Source organism: Triturus cristatus, chromosome 7, assembly GCF_964204655.1.
Source record: "Triturus cristatus chromosome 7, aTriCri1.1, whole genome shotgun sequence".
In the NCBI taxonomy this organism is placed as follows: Eukaryota; Metazoa; Chordata; class Amphibia; order Caudata; family Salamandridae; genus Triturus; species Triturus cristatus.
Genome location: NC_140590.1, coordinates 557,360,185 through 557,374,874, shown reverse-complemented (window position 1 = coordinate 557,374,874; position 14,690 = coordinate 557,360,185). Strand labels below are relative to the sequence as shown.

Sequence of the window (14,690 nt, the reverse complement as noted above, 5' to 3'; positions counted from 1 at the left end):
ACGATGGGTTCCCCTGTTTATTTTTGTTTAGGGTCTTGAAGTATTTAGTTTTGCTCATGAGACATTTGTGGGTCGTGGTGTTTTCTCATAACGATTGGGATCCTTAGGCCCTTGTTTGTGTTGTCGCAGTAATAGCGGTGACTTTAGTAGTCAGTTCTTTCTTTTGCTGGTTGCCTTCCGGGTCCGGATCACATGGGACACCGAGTCGCTGTCTTTACTGAAACCGCGCTGAGGGTTCATTGCCCTGTGCCGTTACTAAGATCGAAGGAGAAACGACTTTGTAGGTCCTCGATTGTTTAAAGGTATGAGTTAGAACTTCGGCTTTGTTGGTTGACCCTGGGGAGCGTAATCATGATTTATAGCCTGTACTTGGCTTGTTGACCATGGGGAAAGAGCTTTATAAACAGTTTAAGAGGGACGGTTTTTCATTATGTAGTATTCTTTTTTGTTGTTGTATTCTAGATTTGTAGCAGTATAACGAGGTTGCATTTAACTGCAATTTATAGCGCTTGGAGGTGCGCATCATTGTATGAACCTTAGCTGCACTATCCCTATACCGTGTTTGAATAACGCTGTCCAGATTGTAAAAGGCATACGGATTTTTGGAAAGTGAGTGCGATCTTGGGTATTAACTCAGAGTACACCTTTAGATTCACTTCCCTGTGGTTCATTAGTAGAGGAGTAAGTTGTATGTTTTTATGTTACTCACATTTTTTGAGTCTGGTATTATAATTTAAGTGTGGCACATGTCACTTTGGAGTTGGTGGATTTTCCCTTCTTTGGTTTCTTTTTATTTATTTATTCTCACTCCCTTTGGGTACCACTTATTGGTGTCACGTTGGGTGTTCGGCACAGAGATGGATAGTCCTTGTTGTGAATCGACACTATATGCGTTTTTTTATATTTTTTTGCTTAGGTCGTTTCCCTCACCCCTGTCCTGAGGAGGCCTAGATGTTTCATTAGGCCGAAACGCATTGACAGATTCCGATAAGAGTCTGAGGAGATACCGTTTGATTTACTTTAAAAAGACTATGCACAATTTTGTGATTAAGGTTCTGTAGACATTAGAGCCAATTGTGTGAATAAGACTACCTCTAAGTGCATTACCTATAGGGAACAGGTGAACACTCCTTTTTCGACGATTTGGGTGGAAGGAACCTAATACTATTGTCATTATTATTAAATTTTTTGCCAGTTGTATACAAGTGTGTGTGTGTGTATATGTGTGTGTGTGTATATATATATATATATATATATATATATATATATATATATATATATATATATGGTTTATTGAGAGGTGTCCTAAAGTTATGATGAAGTGACTCTGGATTACGTCAATTAAATTATGTAATCATTTGTTCTTTGGTATGCGATTGTTTCCTTTGTTGAAATGTATTTTAATGAATAGGACTATGCACTACTAAAAGAGGAATATTCAGTCTTCTATTGAAAAGTAAGATTTATATATATTTTCCTCGTGGCCATTTTTTGATTTTTTCATTGCATTACGGTTCTCCCAGCCACATTTCCTCAATTAAATGGACTGTTCCAGTTTGCCAGAACCTACTGTTTTTAGCAAGATCTCGTGTTCAAGCAACTTATACATTATAGTCCATTAAAAATAGCACAGTAAATTCCAGATCTCCAAGTTCCACTCTTCCATGGAGTTGAGCAGTTTCCTGCTGCGGGTTTTAGTTATAGCACTACTAAATTAGAAGAATAACAGTTAATTCTGAAAGGGTCTTATTACAGGGATAGCACATCTTGTTTGTAAATTGTTGGTACTGACCCACTGAAATTATGGCGGCATGACAGTGGTTTGTAACGGTGCATCAAAAAGAAAGCAATCCTTTCCATTAAATCGTGAAACTGGCTTAAGAGGGCATGCTTGCTGGAAGTGCTGAAAATATTCTCTTGAAAGCATAGCAGTGCTGTGGTGAAGTGCATAAAGGCACAGCTGTCCTACTCTGAAAGGAACATCCAAATTAAATACATCTGTTTAGCAGACTGTTGCATTAAGACTAGACATGGAAATTATAGCATGCGGAATAGCTGTCAATGTTCTGTATTACAAGGTTTAGCACAATTGTGCAGACTGATAATTCAGGCCAGAGTAAACGAACATGACAAAAGCAGGTTTATTTTAAACAAAAAGTTTATTTAAACAACACGACACTGGACTTGAAAGGGGAAAACCAACTAGAATATTGATTTCTAGCAATTCAACCCGACTCAGACAGATTTGGTCTACATGTAACAGCTACGTACAAAAAGGTTATAAAATCGTCCTTGTTTTAACAATGATAAAAAAAAGAAAAAGCTTAAGAGACTCAAATTGAACAGGGTAAGTGGGCTTACTTGTCTTGGGATTCTTTACTATTTAAACAGTGAAAACAAAATAACTTACTGGAATGAACACACCACTGACAGAGGAAAGGGAACTGTTCCCAGGGGCTCAATTTACTGGCCCATCTCTCTATAGATGACGCTGGTCAAAATTATACAATTAGCAATTTTGTTGGAGGAAAAAAATATAAAGACAAGCATTATGTCTGTGCACCGACGCCAGGCAATTTATATACAACAGAGAAATGGAAAGAATGGGAGAAACTATACTGCGGCCATGGGAAAGTGCACGAAGATCGCTGCATCCTGCATGGGCCGCCAGAGTTGAGACAGCACAGTTCCAAGGTGTAAATGAAGTTGGTTCTTTAATCAGCACCCCCCGTCTGCTGCTGGAATACATCAATTGTATCTTCATCCTCCATTTCCAACTGTAGAAAAATGAATTAAAGTTGTAAGCGTGTAGCCATATCTTCCAGGTAACCAACTCTACACAACTTACCCTGCAATGATTCAACAGCCAGCTCAAGAAAATAGGGGTATTGAGCTGTGGATAGTCTTACTCAACGCAGGCTGTGCCAGAGGTCAATCATGGAGAAAACATTTGAGAATCCAGGGCTTAAGTTTGCCACAGACACAAAGTATGTACACAAGCTTAGCATTAAGGAGGACTGGTAAACAAACATGAATGGCATTGGCCAGCTGGTTACAGCATATTTTAAATTAAACCAAAAGGCACTGAAATGCTTGCAGTAAAAATTGTAAATCTGAAGACTGAGCAGGCATATGGTTGTACAAAAAAAAAAGTAAATAACCTATCACAAATATAACTCAAAAACAGTTAACGCAGAAAAAAGCTGCGATTAGCCTACCATCCGTAGCAGTGAAGCAGACTGACTAGAGCTAGCCAATACCTTTTGATTTAACCAGACTGAGTATGATCAGCTTACTCATAAGGCCTTCAAGGCAGCCCTATTCATCTAATGGCTGGTTGTATCATTCACACTTTTCATCCACTCACTACAGCATGGGGCAATGGATCAGCCTCTCATTTATTGGCTGACTTCACTGGGACAGTATTCTACTCTTCCACAAAGAGCAAGGCCACAAAAGTAGTGCTCATCAATAGAAGGGACTACTATGGTAAAAAGTGCTCTGCAAGGCCAAAAATAATAAAATAGATTAGCCAATTTGACATATATTAGTTTTGAAAATCCGACATGTGTGTGCATACAAGTAAGGCCAGTCACTGCTAGGAAAACCATGAATGACATGCACTGACAAATTCAAAAGGCTGCCAGTCAACACCGGAGCTCCTGACTTTACCAATGTTTGTTAGATTGGATGTTTTGCTTTCATTAAAGCTATAAGTGTAATACACTTACTGTCTCAATGTGTGATATAAATTTTTAGTTCGAGTCCCGAGCCAGCTCCGCTCTGGGGTTGATCTGTGGTAGTTGACTGAGGGAAGTGCCGCCCATCTTTTTCATGGACTTGTGTCTGTCCTTTCTAAATGCTGCCTTCCAATTGGTTTATAGACGTGTTAGTCCCTCCTTATGATTGCAATGTCGTCATTTGTATCCTTCCATGGCTACTGTCCCCTTTACTTTGAGTGTGGCATGGCATGTGTTCTTTAGATTGTGAGCACGATTTTCTTCCAATGCCCTCCGCCTGCCCGCAATCCTGTTTGCAATGCAATAGGTCTCACTAAAATGCGAGTCCTAATGCATTGTAAATGCTTGTTCCTCTGCCTATTACAGCATACAGTATGTGCAATGGGTCAGCCCACATCAGCCAGTGGATAACAGTTCTTCTCTTTCAAGAGGAGCACATCCACACAAATTAATTCCCCCAAGTGCCAATTACTACTATTACAATGTATGCCTTCTGAGACCAAATAATTAATCTAAAAACGTTAGGCATTTTTTGCTTGACTTCCCAATATTTTTTGGTTGTGGCAAAAAAAACTGACATATGCAAAAGGCCAGCTGACAAAGCCAGGCCCACAGTATTTGCCAATTATTGCTAAAGGGATGTACACAAGGAACGTGCTGTCAAAGTGAAGAGTCACTGGGTTATGGGGGTTTAGTTCTGCATGCTGTACGTGGTGAGAAATGCAAAAACAATTGAACAGAACGTTGAACAATGTCAAACAGTCACCCCCAGTACAGAGATCTGGGCCTAAATCAATCGGTTTTTTACCCCACCCCCCCTTCACCACCACCACCCATTCCAGTTTGTAACCAGCCATATGCAAATCAGCCCTCCCTGGTCTGGAAACATGCATCCTAGGGCCGATTTCAAAGTATCAACCCTTATCGATCAGGATAGCTTGACTTCTGTGGCGTGGTAAACATGGGAGGGCTTTTGTTGGGAGTGCATGGCACTCAAGGGTTTGGGGGGAGGTGACTATCTTAAGATCTTAGCTGCTATTGTGTTGTACACTGCCCATGTGCATCGCTACTGCCCCATCGCATGCCTGCCAGCAGGGGGGATGCAGTACTAGCATGTTTGTGTTTAATAGAGCCCGAACTTGACCCGTTAAGGTATCAGAGCACTTTACAGGAGAGCAAAGCAATATACAGACAGACTTAGAATCAACCAGTAACAGCTCGAGTAGTAAGGGGGAGGAGGGTTGCCTGATACATAAGGGAAAGAGGACCACATATGTTTACATAACCAATTGCTCAAGACGAGATACCATATTTACCGATTACGTTTACAATTATTCAAGACAAGACCCACATTTAAGATGGGGTGACAAGGTAGGCCGAAGCGAGGTAGTGGACAGCCATGGTGGTTGAAGCAATATTTAGCCGAGAAATTTGCCCATAAGGTAGGTTTTGGCATCCTTCATTAAGCGAGTCCGAGAGGGGATTCTTCGGATGTCGGGTGGGAGAGAGTTCCATATTCTTGGAGCAGCCCCAGAGAAGGCCCGATTGTATGTTTTTCCCCCCGAAAGCATGCAGGTTGGAGCAAGAGATCTCTGGCAGATCAGGAGTTTCTGGTTCCTCCGGAGATTAGAGTATAAAGCTTTGTGTGTGATGCATGCTAGTTTGAGCTGTATTCTTGCTCCAGGGGAAGCAAGCTGAGAGCTTTCAGGTGTGGGGCAATATGATTGAATTTCCTTGTGCCGGTAAGGAGTCTGGCGGCCGCATTGAGGCAGGCTTTAAGAGGTGCCACGGAGATCTTGGGTAAACCTGAAAGGGTTGAGGAGCCTTATTCCAGTGTAGAGACGACTAGTGCTTGGACTGCCATTTTTAGGTCAGGAGCATCGAGGAAGGGTTTCAATTTCCTATGGTAGCTCAGGTGGAATCTGGCTGTTTTGGCCATCGAATTGATGTGGTCCCGCATGTTCAGGTTGCATGTGATTTATTTAGTAAGAAACAGCAAACATTTCGATCAGAAATGTTGAACGGTGTGCTTGACTGCAGGGCTTTATTAACCAGTGACATTTACATCACGCACTGCTGACCTCCCTAAAGGCATCGCTGAGTTGCCCACTTCTGAGTCCCATGGCACACGAAGAGCTTCCAGTCTGCTGGAGTCAAACAAGCCAGTCCTCATGGGAGGTTACAAATGAAGACAAGGCAGCACTAAGGAGGAACTAACAAGCCTAATAACGATTCAGAAGCCAGCATTTCCAAAGGACAATGACCCAAGCCAATAATCAATATAGGCGGAGAGTGAGTGGGGCTTCAAATACATACTCCACTACAGCATGGCTCGCAGAGCAGTACATGCTCTGTACAGCACGACCTAAAAAGGATGGACTTTGGCCCAGATCTCTGTACTGGGGTGAGTGTTTGACATTGTTCAGCATTTTGTCCATCAATTGTTCTTTGTGTATGCGGCTGGCAAAACAAAATGAGAACAATTAAACAAAGAGGGCAAATTGAAGTGCCCCCTTATATAAAAGATGCGCTTGACTAAGACTGCTCCAGGTGACTTTAGACTAGAAAAAAAATGCATTGAGAAAGTAGACTATTGACCCTCCGGTCCTAGCACTGTAGTGTAGTTTTGGTGGATGTGATCATGTGGTCAGGAAAAATGCCATCACTGTTAGAGCTGCTGGCTGACCTGCCCTGTGCCAAAGCAAAACATGAATGACAGTTGAACAGATTGATAGATTAAGAGACCAAACCTACTGTTTGGATACAAGTATGGTCTAATTTTACCAACAAGGCTTGCTAGACAGGAAAGGTGCAACGTGAAAATTAAGCATCTGCTGGACCAAGAGGCCCACTTTTTTTTCCCAGGGTGGCACTACAGTGACAATGAATCCATCTTTCAGGCACAAACATTTAGAATTCCAAGAAAGGAGCATCTGGACAGCCCACAATGCACAGTACCATTAGGGGTGTCTTCTACAGTAGGACAGAACGAATGACAGCTGGTACAGAACAAGGTGATGGATGAAATGCAACAATTAATCTCAGCCACTGGCAATCACTTGAGTCGCATTCCAATCCATTGTTTTTGCCCACTGTGCTACTCTAGACAAAGGCCTATCTTATGAAAATCAGTCGAGACCTTGCTCTTCATGAGAAGAGTCAGCACAAAAAGACCTGACAGGATCACAAGCAACTCCATACCGGTTTTGTTCTAGTTGGGGGACTTTTGTAGCCAGAGTCCTATGGCACACGGACCACAGATGCGCATACCCGTCGCATTTAGGGTGCGAACTACAGCAAGGGCATGGGTGGAATACTCAAATTAATCTCAGGGACTGACAATCACTTGGGTCGCATTCTAGTCCATCACTCTTTTAGTGTGACACCCCAAGTGAGACTGGTATGTCCAGATGTGGGTCCCGGCTCATTGATCCACCGGAAGCAGCATGCACCATACTGAAGAGGCCCAACTAGGGCAAACCTGGCCTTGGACTGCTCTTGTTCCGGTTTACAAAGGGCATGGCTTGGCAGTTTAGGCTGAACTATTCCTACCGGAGCAGGATCATGGCCTATTTGCATGTGGATGGGTCTAGTCTGGGTGACATGGTGAGCAAAAAAAAAAAAAACTAGCGGACTGGGATGCGCTTTGAGTAATTGCCAAGGGTCAAGATTAATTTGTGCATTTCAACCATCACTTTGTTTACTTCGATTGAGGTAGAAAGCATTTCTGTATTTAAAAGACATGAAGGAAGTTTTAGGGGAATACAGCCAAAAAGGGAAATCAAGTTACAAAAGGATCCAATCCGAAGGGGAGCTGAAGCCTGCATCAACATGTTACAGTTAATAACCCTGGTTCTCAATAGGTTACTCAGCTGGATCCTGATGTTACCGCGATCAAAGTGACAAAAAGCCAGTGATTAATTTTTTTTTTTTTTTTACAACCCCCCTTCCCCCCAAAAAACACTTACCTGTGCAGGTGTGTCTGTCTCGTTAATGGGCTGCCCATCAAACCGAAACCTTATCTGCCTCATGGACAAACCCTGGAACAAAGAAAAGAAGTTCATTAAAACAAGCTGCATGTATTCAAGTAAATCAAGCCACATTTATAAGTCCAATCCTGTCAAGTCTCTAAAAGGGACGAGTGCATTTTATCAGTACACTCCCTGTAAGTCATGATGTACACAATTAGCATTACGAGGACACCGTACTCTGGATTCCAATGTGGGCGCACCCCCCCCCCTAAACACTTTTACCATTCTATTACATCTGCTCTTATGGGAAAAAGGCACATACAGCCACTCCGCCTCTCGCACTGGTAATGAGGATCAGTGACCCACGTAAACCAAAGTCAAAACCCAAATAAAAGTGCCCTGTATGGAAAAAGAAAAATGCTCAGAATAATATAACATTTCCCGCAAACAAGGAGCACTGTTCGAAGTTAATCTCAAAAAATGTGGGAATCTCAGCCAGTGATAAGAACAGGGCTAGAGTCCATGTAAATCAGATTCTAACATGGTATTATCTTCATAACATGACGTACATATTTTACCTTGTGGTGCCCCAGAAAAGCTAGCACCACCAGTGAAACACCAAGCCTTGAGTAGGACTTGGGCGATTCTTAACTTAAAGCTGAGACAGTGCTCAGTAGTCAGACAGTGCTGGACGGGGGTGGTTAGCAAGATTAGTGAAGCTACGGGCCTTCAGTTGAGACCAGAGCCTTTGTATTGCCTACTAGCATCAGTACAGAAGCCCAAGAAACAGAAAATACCATATAAAACTACTACAATTCATGCTAGTGCTAGCCAGACGTAGGGTGGCCATAACATGGATGGGTCAGAGAGGCCCAGAATTGCCGGTCTGGCTTAAGGATGTGCGAGAGTTGTCACTAGCCGAAGAGGCACATATGAAACTTAAACGCAGGGACGAAAAACTACAAGCTGACCTGATGGACTGGTGTGAAATGTGTACTTCGGGGCTGACGGAGGGAGACTCCTCTGCTCACAACTAGGCCTGGGCGGAAAACTACGCCACGCTCGCGGTGCGCAACTACGTGAATCGCACGTAGCACAGTGCAAAGACACGTAGCCGACATTTTTTGCTCGCTGACGGTCCTCAACGTCAAGTTGGTGACCGCGAGTGAGCAAAAATCAACATCCCGGCGAGACTTTTTCCTCGTTCGCGATCTGTAACTTCAAGTTGCCTGTCGCCAGTGCGGAAAATAAACCTCCCGGTGAGGTTAACACAGGGAGGTCAGGTTTCTCATTGCGAGTGGCCATGTATGCTCGTGACCACTCGCGATGAAAAAATACCAGTCTGCGTTGAGAAAGCTGCCGCTCGAGCACAAATCTACTCGAGCGCCAGAAAACGACAGCTTGCACTGTGCATGATGCCGTTCGCAATGACTGCACAGTGCGGACAAGCATCCGGCACTGTGCAATCATTGCGAACAGCATCTCCATACCACACTACGCAGTTTGCGTAGTGCAAAGTGCACTTTGCGTAGCGCAACTACGCCCAGGGTTACTCAACACTCCAGGGAGCGGGGAAAGTGGGTCGGATGAGGAAGGCCAACCTGATAATGGAGATCGGGAGAATTAACACTAGCAGTGTACAGCCTGTGTGTTTGGTATATCCCACGCGTGTTCCTCACTGTTATATATACGGATGATTATGTACCCCCCATTGTGCTTTTCTATCTCCAATGCTGCCGTCTGTACCGAGTACCAACAACTACATCGAAGGTATGACCCTATATGCTGTATCGTTGACTATATGTTCTTGTTACAAAATGAAAAAAATATATATTATTTTTTAAAGCTAACAGCAATGGGAGGAGCTATTTTACCATTCCAAAAATACATATGCAGATTTAGTCGCTGAGCAAATATGAAAGCTAGAAACAAAAAACAAACATTGCTGACATGGGAAAAGAACTGTTACTAGTAATATTACACTAAGCATGTAGATGTTGTGCAAAGGAGTGCCAAAGTGATGGGAGTGCACATGATTTAAATGAACAGATAATGCAATGTACAACTTCCTTTAATCGCCAATGAACCAATCTGGGGGAGAATCCACAAGACACCATACAGAGATGGCACTTAGGAAGACGACTGACCACCATAATAAACTTCGGCACAAAAAGAGTAGATCGGCATAGAAAATTATGCCCCCTATTAAAACATCCTAAAAGACCATTCAAACCCACGAGTACACAAGAAAGGCATAGCTAAATCGTCAGCCTAGGCAGGTAGCACTATACAGAGCCTGGGTTTATGATTTGCAGTCAGGAAGACAGACTGTTCTGCTACCGGTACTGTTGATAACTTTACTCCTCCCAACAAATGATTCCAACTCATTCACGTACAGCGGACGTGACAGTTCTGCCTGGCACAACATAAAAGCAAGCACTGGCAAACTCAATAGTATGTTAGCCAAACTGTAGACTCCATGCTTGTTGCTGAAAAGCGAAAAAACCCATAAGCAGTGAAAGCAGGAAGGTGCTACAGCTAACATTTTTAAAATGAAGCAGATCTCGGAGCAGTACATTATAAAAGTGCATTTATTATCAGAAATAAGTGGTCCAAATAAAAAAAAGCTGCTAGGCCCGCCAAAAGAAAGGGGATGGGGTGAAGAAAAAATAACCACAACGGGAGCGGGGGTATGGGAGGTACCAGAACCAGGGTTAAGACGAGGAATTGATGGGGACGCAGCATATGCATTGATAGCAAGAAAACAGCCACGAGTCAAGTCTTCCAATCAGTTTCACGGCAAAATAAAGGCTATTTTCCAAAAGGGGACGCAAACAAGAGGAACGAAAGCCATTGAATAACCAAGGAAGCAAAGAAGATTGACAAGAAAGCTAACCAATTGACTGCCCCAGAGCCCACTGTTAAGCAATTTGCGTACAACATAGGTCACTCCCCTATCGCTGTCAGCAAAACGCAAAAGCCTCAAGAGACCAGCTTAACTCACAAACAAGCTCATTTCCCACCTCGGCTCTCACCTGTCGCTCACAGAAGGCTTTCATTAGTTTACTAAAAGGTGCATTTCTATCTAGGCTCTTACCTGTCGTTCACAGTAGGCTTTCATTGGTTTACTAAAAGGTGCATTTCTATCTAGGCTCTCACCTGTCGTTCACAGTAGGCTTTCATTAGTTTACTAAAAGGTGCATTTCTATCTAGGCTCTCACCTGTCGTTCACAGTAGGCTTTCATTAGTTTACTAAGGGGCGTTTGCCTTTTGATCTTAAACTGAACCACGGAGCCATCCTGGCCCGCCACTTTCAAGTTGATGTGGTCATTGTTTTCAGTCTTTCCGCCTTCCTGTGGAAGAAGAAAGGAAGGCACAAATCAATCGATGTGTAGAGAACAGATAATTCATTTCAATTCACGAAAAAAAGAATTTTAAAGGCATTGTCCCAATGCAAAACAAGGAAGCAAAAGTATTCTCTTGACGACTAAAGCCAACTGTAAAGACACTTCCAATGCCACCATGATGCAGTGCAAATAAACTTAAAAGGAAGTAGCCTGAAGTTTCGCGTGTTCATGTCATTTACAACTTACCCAGCCCCCGCACTAACGAGAAACTCGTCCCTCTGAGATAACCTTAACACTTCAGGGGGAAAAGCGGGTTTATAACCACCCGCATCCCATTTTAATTCTGTGCCCAAATTCGACTTAGACATACCAAGCCAGGAACCAGTTATAGCCCATCGCACGATACCTCTTTACAACCCCAGGATTTTTATTTTGAGGATCTGATTATTCCCGGAAATGCTGCCTAGGGGAGGTGATACTAACACTCAAACCAAGGGATCATATAGGTGGTAAAACCTCTGATTAAACTAATCCAGTAAGCAAGATTTTTTTAACGCCCCCCCCCCCCCCCAGGCCTAGCCTACACATTAAAGGCCACTTGATAACAATTATGACCTCAATCCTCTCCAACCCGCCAAGCATCAATAAGACTACCATACACGCACCCAATACCAGGCACATTTACACAACATCACGAGATGCCAATAGTCCAGCGATGGGGTCGCCGCTGTACAAATACAAAGGACTAGTAGAGCTTTCTAATAAGCATCGCTTCACCCAGACCGCTTAACTTCTGCCAGGGACAGTACACTCCATTACTTTGGATGCCAACACAGCACAAGTCAAACAGCCATACATACATACCTCTTTCACTGGAAAGGGGGCAACAATCCGTGAATACGCACCCACTATCCAGGACTCAATCCTCAAACACTGCTGCAAGTCTAGTGTCACACTAGTACCCGCAGTAACAGGAACCCAATTCTAGAGCCGCTCACCTACAAACTTTGAAGGGCTTTACCCGTATCATTTGCAACTTCTCCCCTACAACACAAGCCTCATACTGAAGCGAGTCCCCAACATAGGCCTGATACCATGCCCGGAGCGGATCTCGGTTTCCACAGGAGAAGAAGCTCCTGTGACCCTGTAGTTCGTCCCGGCGCAGGCTTACAATTCCCTTCCCGCCCGGTGCAGGCCTTGCTCCCCCTCCCACCAGGAGTTAGCCTCACCCCGCCCCCACCCCCAGCAACCCGCGTTCCCATAGAAGGCCCAGCTGCCCCATCATATTACGCCCCCTCCTCTCCCCCCCCCCTACTCCACGCGCTCACCTTTGGCTTCTCGTCCGCCATGGCCCGGGAATTGGGGGTGATAGAGCCGGTACAGAAGCCGCAACACTGGGGGCTGAAGACGCACAAAGAAGGGTGAGCGGGAGCCGCGCGAGCCTGAGGGAATGCGGGAGCGCGCACGGCCGCACACGTTTATCAGCGCCCCCGCCTACCTGGCCCGCGTGCTCGTGCCCGGGACTCGGCCTGCCTTCCCATTGGTTGCGAGTGGTTGCGGGCGCGCGCACGGCGGGTGAGAGCAAGGAGGGGTGCGGGGGCGGGAGCGCGCGGAAGACATCTTAGGAGGCATCTAGGCGGGTAACGGGTGGGGGGATGGGAAACTCCGAGGACGTAATCGCAAAGTCTCACGGGGCACAGTAGGCCTGGCCCTAGTGCCAGATACAGGGTTATTATAGGAATCTAGGTGAATACCAGTCCTTCGCTTCCCAGGGCAGACCCAAACTATATGAGCGTCGCATAGTAGACAGGCCCTAAACTGAGCAACACCAGGGGGCTGACAGTTCATAGCACGAGGAGCGCTACGTAACGAGGAAAACCCGTATGTGTACATTTTTCCAAAAAGCTTTGTAATTTTTGTGTACACACAGTTTTACTTTTAATTCTCTCAGTGTAATGCACGTGTATGTGCAAAGAGCACAATCCAGGTCTATGTCACAGTATCTGCCTCCTGTTGCTTGAAGCAGTGCACATCTCCAAAAGACTAAATAGTTATTTGCAGCTAGCTAGGTTATGGGCTGATGTATGGACTGGTACGAAGATTAACAGCCCTTCTCTTAGGGGCTCGTAGTCCTCAATTTCATATGGTTCCAGTGAAATTAGTTCTAGACCCCATGTGGAATCACAAGTGCACAACCAGAATCAAACTTCTTTTGGGGTTACAATTGTACCAGTAGCGGTGGTGTCGACTTCAGAGTCCAAGTCAAAAGTATTTGTAGGCACTCTCTTCACTGTTCTGGTACATTGTGTTAAATGGGATGCCATTTTTGTGGACCATATGTGATGTACAAGACATTTTAGCAGAATAAATTACGAATGTTGCAATCTAAGACATTGAGTCTGTAGATCTAACAGAATGTAGACTTTTAAGTTTTAGTTTCTGGGGCTAACAGCAGCAAATGATGCATTCTAAAAACACACTGATACAGGTGCTTAGGCCTCACCCTAATGTGGCTTATGAAAAACAACTTTGAAAAGATATTCAAGTGCCTGTTCCCCAAATCAAGTTTTGGAAAAGTCAATAAACACTGCTAGTTGATTTCATCACTTTGGTCAATTTGCTCCCACTACATTTGCAAGCACACAGCCTTTCAGCATACGCATAAATGCTGGTAGCAGCAGCTTACTAAAAAGTAGCTTAATTTGTGAAAATAGTTGACAACAGTGTAAGAAAATTCAGCTATAGAGTTTGTAGAATTTGTGAGGATGGTACACAGACATGCCGACATTTTAGGGCAGGGAAGTGGGAGATTTTAAAATAAAAAACAGGAGAATATAATTTCCCCAATTACTTCTATTGCAGAAAATGCAATTTCAGGCGGGAGACAGCTAAAATAAAGCAATTTTTTGCTTAAAAAAATCGTGAGTCTCCCACCTGAATCGGGTCTATTGGCATGTATGATGGTACAATGAGTGAGGCAAGCTAATAGGTTAACAAAGCTCTTCCACAAAAGAATGGTAAATCATAAATCTGGCTACCATCAGGAGTAATAGGCCAAACACAAACAAAACTTTAAAAGTTTTTATAAGTATAATGAAGGCTCCCTGTTGTCCATTTTTACAGATAAATACAGACAGAAAACCATTTGTTTTCCTGTTCGTATTTCAATTCAATTCAAGAAAACTTTATTTCGGAGAATCTCCATAAAAGGGACATAAGATGAATATAAAAGCATTTAAAAACCGTACATTAGGTAATTAAAATTAGTAGTAAAAGGGGAAAAAAGAGAATATAACATTGGTGCAGCCGCACAACTAGATATCTGCTGATTACATAAAATCATATGCCATTTAACACAGTGCAAGATGAATCATAATAACATTTTTAAATACCGTTTCCGCTTGTGCCATAAAGCCCCCAGAAATTTGGCCACAGCAAACACAATGTGAACAGCCATTTCACTCTTAAGAATTCTAAAGGCTTCGTGGCACCTGGTGAAACCCAGATTCCTACAAGCGGGAATGATCCATTTTCTGCGCGCCTCAGTATAGCCCGGACAAAAAAATATAATATGCAGTTCAGTTTCATCGCTTACTCCGCATGCCGGGCAAATACTGGATGTCGACACAGAC

General features: G+C 43.7%; 1 protein-coding gene across 2 annotated transcripts; it reads right to left on the bottom strand.

The window, feature by feature from the left end:
• Positions 1–2,140: 2,140 nt before the first annotated feature.
• On the bottom strand, positions 2,141–12,573 carry SUMO2 (small ubiquitin like modifier 2). 2 transcript variants are annotated; one of them, XM_085617043.1, is made up of 4 exons: positions 12,387–12,573; positions 10,933–11,052; positions 7,709–7,780; positions 2,141–2,777 (listed from the first exon to the last, which is right to left on the bottom strand). In XM_085617043.1, exons 1-4 carry the CDS (start codon positions 12,405–12,407, stop codon positions 2,715–2,717), a joined length of 276 nt encoding a protein of 91 aa, XP_085473169.1. In that variant the 5' UTR covers positions 12,408–12,573; the 3' UTR covers positions 2,141–2,714. The 2 variants fall into 2 exon arrangements, with proteins under 2 accessions (XP_085473169.1, XP_085473170.1); XM_085617044.1 differs by lacking the exon at positions 12,387–12,573 and adding an exon at positions 12,080–12,256 and having other exon boundaries at positions 10,933–11,064.
• Between the last annotated feature and the right edge of the window lie 2,117 nt (positions 12,574–14,690).

Bases quoted from the DNA above. Each gene is read 5' to 3' on its own strand.
- SUMO2 (XM_085617043.1), bottom strand. From the start codon at position 12,407: ATGGCGGACGAGAAGCCAAAG. The intron at 11,053-12,386 runs GTGAGCGCGTGG...GAAGGCGGAAAG, and splicing joins TGGCGGACGAGAAGCCAAAG to ACTGAAAACAATGACCACAT. The intron at 2,778-7,708 runs GTAAGTGTTTTT...ATTTTTCTACAG, and splicing joins AGACAGACACACCTGCACAG to TTGGAAATGGAGGATGAAGA.